This window comes from Lasioglossum baleicum, chromosome 8 (assembly GCF_051020765.1).
Source record: "Lasioglossum baleicum chromosome 8, iyLasBale1, whole genome shotgun sequence".
In the NCBI taxonomy this organism is placed as follows: domain Eukaryota; kingdom Metazoa; phylum Arthropoda; class Insecta; order Hymenoptera; family Halictidae; genus Lasioglossum; species Lasioglossum baleicum.
Genome location: NC_134936.1, coordinates 2,727,431 through 2,733,666, shown reverse-complemented (window position 1 = coordinate 2,733,666; position 6,236 = coordinate 2,727,431). Strand labels below are relative to the sequence as shown.

The 6,236-nt window shown below is 51.8% G+C and overlaps 1 protein-coding gene across 1 annotated transcript; it reads left to right on the top strand.

The window, feature by feature from the left end:
• Positions 1–222: 222 nt before the first annotated feature.
• LOC143211630 (uncharacterized) lies at positions 223–5,403 on the top strand. Its single transcript, XM_076429461.1, has one exon. The coding sequence runs from the start codon at positions 223–225 to the stop codon at positions 5,401–5,403; it is 5,181 nt and encodes a 1,726-aa protein (XP_076285576.1).
• Positions 5,404–6,236: the final 833 nt, after the last annotated feature.

Genomic DNA, 6,236 nt, shown 5'->3' with positions numbered 1-6,236 from the left:
GAGTCTAAACAGTTCAGTTTGTTATTGTGCAGTTCATGGAGAAGTGACGAACCCAAGTTGGGAAATAAAGTTATTGTTCTGTTCATTGACTCGTGCTCTCTCTTCTTGTCCGAAATATTTGGTCCTTCGAGCCGGATCCCGCGCTGCAGTCTATCTAATTCTCCATCGGAAGCTCATCTGGAGCTCAGTTGAAAGTGTAGTGCTTCAACCACGTGCAAGACAATGGCGGACCTTCTAGAAAACCAACGGACTCTCGCTCAAAGGATCTCTCGCGTTTCTGCCAATCTAAAGAAAAAGGGGAAAGCGAATCTTACTCCGGGAATTATTCGTACCGCCCACTCCTACGTGGAAAATTTATGGTCTGAATATTGCTCTGGGGATAAAAAAATCCAAGCAGCCGCTATGACAGATGCGAAAGTAAAGGACATCCCTTATTTCAAGGAGGACGAACACGGTTCGACAGAAATGAATTACTTAGAGGAGTGCGGTATTCTCAGTGATATGATAGCAGAATACGAAGCTGCTGGGAACGTTAAGAATTCTTCAAATTCGAACGTAACTGTCGCCGAGTCGGTCGCTCCAAGGTCACGCGCAGTGTTGCCAAAGATGGCTCTTCTAACGTTTGACGACAACTACAAGGACTGGCCAACCTTTCGCGATCTGTTCACCTCGCTCATAATAAAAGATCCAACGTTGTCTCCGGTCGAACGCCTCCACTACTTGAAGAGCTGCATGCGTGGCGATGCAGTTTCCATTCTCAAGAACGTTCCGACTACCGACGAAAACTTCGCCGTGGCATGGGAGAAACTGGGAACTCGTTACGATAATCTCCGTCTCTTAGTGCAAGCTCAAATAAGAGCCCTTGCTTCCTTGGCTCCTGTTAAAAGGGAATCCTATGCAGAAATGAAGAGACTGTACAACGAAACCTTCGATGCCATCGATGCTCTTGATAACCTTGGGCGACCAGTGACGAACGCCATTGACTGGATCGTCGAACTAACAGTCGAACGATGGGATCGTCAATCTCGCAGAGAATGGGAAGACTCTGTGAAACATCAAAAGGAACCTCCTTCACTTGAACAATTGAGGACCTTTATGCAAGGCAGGATACATACCTGCCGAGCTTTAGAGGCTAAGACTGAGGAACCATCCGAAGTCAAGAAACCTGCTTCTAAGTCCATCAAGGTTCATCAGGTTTCCAAGGCTCGCTCCTCGTCGCAAGCCTGCGGTCTCTGCCAAGGAAAACATTTCGTCCTGTACTGCGGTCGATATCAGAAGAAGACACCCTCAGAACGGAAGGAAACAGTGCGATCCTTGAATCTCTGCTTCAACTGCCTGGGAAAACATGTTTCTAGTGACTGCAAATCAAATAAGAGGTGTCAAAAGTGTGACGGACAGCATCATACCACGATTCACGATGCTTTCTCGAGCCAGGAGAGTACCTCTTCTGCAGCTTGCGTCCAGCAAGTATCCACACACGTGAGTCGATCTTCTTCCGTTCTGCTCAGTACCGCTCGAGTCACGGTTTCAGGCCCACGAGGACAAGGCAGCTTAGCCCGAGCGCTGATCGATCCAGGCAGTGAGGTCTCGCTTATCTCGGAAGCACTTGCTCAACGGCTGGGAGTCCAGAGGAGTCAGGCTCGGATTCCCCTTCTCGGAGTCGGAGGCGCCAAGGCTAAATTTACTAGAGGGAAGGCCAATCTGGTCATCACGTCAAATTACCTCCTAGATACTCAAATTCAGATTCCTGTCTATGTTATTACGGAACTTTCTAGATATCGACCTCGTAACCTACCCGCTCTTGCCGAGTGGCCTCATGTTCAAGGCCTGACTCTCGCCGACCCAGTCTACCACTTCGCTGATCCAGTGGACATCTTGCTGGGAGCCGACTCCTATAACCTTATTCTACTCGAGGGAGTCAAGCGAGGGCCTCCACACACTCCCGTGGCACAGGAGACCTCCCTAGGCTGGATCCTCACTGGCGGAGTCGAAACAGAGAACAGAGACGGAGCGGCGAGTAGAGCTGACGTTCCGGTACACCACTGTAACATAGACAGAGAATTAATTGAGTTTTTGACCAGGTTCTGGGAGCAGGAGGAGATAGATGGTTCAATCCGTGGTACTGCGGACGATCGCAGGGCGGAGGAACACTTCGCCGATACTCACCTACGACGGTCTGATGGAAGATTCATGGTGCGCCTGCCATTTGACAGCGCACCAGGGCTGGGAGACTCCCGGCGCATCGCGATGCGAACGCTAGAGACAATGAACGCAAAGTTCAGGAGATCCTCCGAATTCAAGCGAGCCTACACTGAGTTCCTGGAGAACTACGAATCCCTTGGACACATGGAAACGATGCAGCCTCAGAAAACGAGTGAAGGGTACTACCTTCCTCATCACGGAGTGTTGAGAGAAGCCAGCTCCACGACCAAGCTGAGAGTCGTGTTCAACGGCTCTATGCCATCTTCCAACGGGAAGTCGCTGAACGATTTCCTTCGCAGTGGTCCAAATCTTTTACCCAATCTGACGGACGTCTTGCTGAGATGGAGACGATACACGTACGTCTTCTCCGCTGATATAGAGAAGATGTACCGGCAGATAGTTGTACATCCTGAAGACAGAAAGTGGCAGATAATCGTGTGGAGACCTGAACAAGAAGGTGCAATTAAGGATTACGAACTGAAAACCGTCACTTACGGTCTAGCGTGTTCACCTTATCTCGCGATCCGCTGTCTACATCAACTTGCCAAGGTGGAGGAGTCGCATTACCCACTGGGATCGCACATCGTCTTGAAGGACGTTTACATGGATGACGTCCTCACGGGAGCGAACACCCTTTCGGAGGCTAGATGCAAGCAACGGGAACTCAGGGAGTTGCTCATGGCGGGCGGCTTCCCTCTTCGCAAGTGGGCCGCCAATTCTAAGAGTCTTCTAGAGGGACTCTCCAACGACGAGAGGAAGGGACTAGTCGAATGGGACTCGCCGACACTCCACAGCGTTCTAGGTATAAAATGGCTCCCCTCCTCTGATTGCTTTCAGGTCACCGCTGTACCGGCTCCCAGAAATGCTGAGTTCACTAAGCGAGCCGTGCTCAGCGGAACGGCGCAGCTGTTCGACCCTCTTGGGTGGTTGGCTCCAGTCACAATCTTAGCCAAGGTGCTGATCCAGTCCCTGTGGCTGCTGAAGGTCGATTGGGACACTCCCTTGCCGAAGAAGGAGGACTTACTTTGGAGGCAGTTCCAATTCCAACTCCCTACTCTACAGGATCTTCGGATCCCGCGATGGCTAGGAACCCGCGCTTTGAATCAGCACCTGGAAATCCACGGGTTCGCTGACGCATCCGAGCGAGCCTATGCTGCGGTAGTGTACTCTCGCACCATCAACTCGGCTGGAGTTCCCACAGTCTCGCTGATCGTGGCCAAGTCAAGGGTGGCTCCACTTAAACGGGATTCACTGCCCCGATTGGAACTCTGCGCCGCCTTCCTTCTTGCTAAACTAGTCGGACACGTCACTACTGTGCTCGATTGGCAAGGAGTAAATATACATTTGTGGTCTGACTCTTCCGTAGCACTCAGCTGGATCCAGGGTCATCCTTCGCGCTGGCCTACCTATCTGGCGAACCGAGTAGCCGAGATCCAGAGGATGCTGCCCACGGCCAAATGGAGACATGTTCGAAGCGCTGAGAATCCCGCCGATTGCGCTTCCCGAGGTTTGCTCCCCGCTGAGCTTCCTGATTTCGTTCTATGGTGGCGAGGACCCGAGTGGCTCTCCTCACCCGATCCTCTTCCTGAACCAATCAACCAGGAAGTGGAGCACGAGGCTGAGGAGCCAGAAGTCCACCACGTGACACGCAAACTGGAAAGCCCTTCAAGCAACTTAATCGAGCGGTTCTCAAATCTGACGCGCCTAATTCGAGTCCTTGCCTGGTGCCTAAGATGGGTGCCTGGAAGACAACAAGGAGAATCTGTCATCACAGCCTCGGAAATGCGAGGAGGAAAGACTATTCTTCTCCGATTAGAGCAGTCGACTCACTTCTCGGAGGATCTCCACAATCTTCGGAGAGATCTGCCCGTAGCGTCCAAGAGCAGACTCGCCAAACTTTGCCCATTTCTGGACAAGGAGGGGGTGCTGCGCGTCGGAGGCCGCCTACAGGCTGCCAATCTCTCCTACGACCGGACTCATCCAGCGATACTTCCGGATGAATCCCCCCTAGCTAAGTTGTGGGTCGAAGCTGCCCACAAACGATGCCTGCACGGGGGGACACAACTTACTCTGGCCACGCTACGCCAGGAGTGCTGGATTCTCAAGGGTCGTCAGTTGGTAAAATACTGTATCCACAGATGCACTGTTTGTATACGATGGAAAGGGCAAACTGCCCAGCCAAAAATGGGAAATCTTCCCGCAGCTCGAATAACACCCACTCGTCCTTTTTTCAGAGCGGGAATTGATTACGCTGGGCCCATACAAGTTCGAGCTGGTCGGGGTCGTGGTCAGCGCACCTCGAAGGGCTATATCGCGGTCTCCATCTGCCTTGCAACCAAGGCAGTGCACCTGGAGGCTGTGTCGGATGGATCCACTGAAACCTTCCTAGCAGCTCTCAAGCGATTCATATCGCGGCGAGGTCGTTGTGCCGAACTTTATAGCGACTGCGGGCGGAACTTCATTGGTGCCAATCATGAACTACGCGCTCTACTACGAGAATCCACTCAACAGGGCGGTGGTCCATTCGCTGCCGCCTCCCGGGAAGGTATCGTTTGGAAATTCAATCCCCCGTGTGCGCCACACTTTGGCGGAATCTGGGAAGCGGCGGTCAAATCGGTAAAACATCACCTCCGCCGGATCATCGGAGAGCAGATATTGTTTTTCGAGGAGCTGGCCACGCTCCTGGCGGGTATAGAAGCTTGTTTGAATTCTAGACCCTTACAGCCTTTATCTGACGACCCTGGAGATCCAGCCGCGCTAACACCGGGGCACTTCCTCATCGATGAACCACTCACCGCCATTCCTGAGCCCAGCCTCGAGGATCTTCCAGTTTCCCGGTTATCTAGGTGGCAACTAATCCAACAGTTGCAACAACACTTCTGGAAACGCTGGTCGCTGGAGTACCTGAACTCATTGCAAACCAGAGGCAAATGGCGGAAGAGTGGAATTTTAATTCGAGAAGGGTTCCTCTGCTTGATTAAGAGCGAAATTTTGCCTCCTACGCAGTGGCCTCTGGCGCGCGTTGTTCACGTGCACCCGGGACCAGACGGTGCAGTTCGAGTTGCAACAGTCCGCACTGCAACTTCGGAATTTAGTCGCCCTGTTCACAAGCTGATCCCTTTGTTGGCACCGGCAACCGAGGTGAATGATGCTGGAGGAATCCTCGAGGCTGGACCCACAGGCGGCTCTTCCGACTCGTAACTGCATAAGAGGCACCCGCGTTTTTAACATCGAGCCTACTGTATGTTCAGGGATTTGATCTCAATTCTTTAGCTTCTCCCTTATCTTCATCACCTCACTTTCTTTCATCAGGCACCTTCACTCACCTCTGTATCACGCTTCATCCGCATTGTAATCTCTTGAAATCACTTCATTTAGCGATCACTGATTCACTTGTTCTAACTACACTGCGCGGTGTTAGCCCATTCAGTTTCTCGTTCATTCCGCAACGTTTTAGCTTCCCTGATTTGCATGGCAACGGATCAGTTTCGTCATTGGCTGACGAGGCGGGCGGAATGTTTCGGATTGGCTGAATGCGCCGACACCGTGCGAGCGCTGATTAGCTGCTTCGTACGTCGCCGCGATAATGATAGTCGATGAGCAGCTCGCAGATCAGATGCCAGCACCGTCGGGCGTCGATGCAGATCGATTATCGACCGAAACAGAGCAGATCTACGATTGGCGAATCTCTCTGACGATCCGCGAATCCGGCGTGCGACGGTTGTTGTCGACGGCGAGCTGTTCAGCGAACCTTCTCTTGCACAACACTCTCTCGTAATCCTTCGTACTATCAATACGTCGCGCGTCTCTTTGACCGGTATCGAAAAGGAAAGTCGATCACTTGTCGCCATACGAGGAAGTGCAGTCGGGATTCGTACTATTACTCTAACATCAATCTGTAAATCATTCTTTATTGTGAAAGACCCAAACGCTTTAACTTGAGTCTAAACAGTTCAGTTTGTTATTGTGCAGTTCGTGGAGAAGTGACGAACCCAAGTTGGGAAATAAAGTTATTGTTCTGTTCATTGACTCGT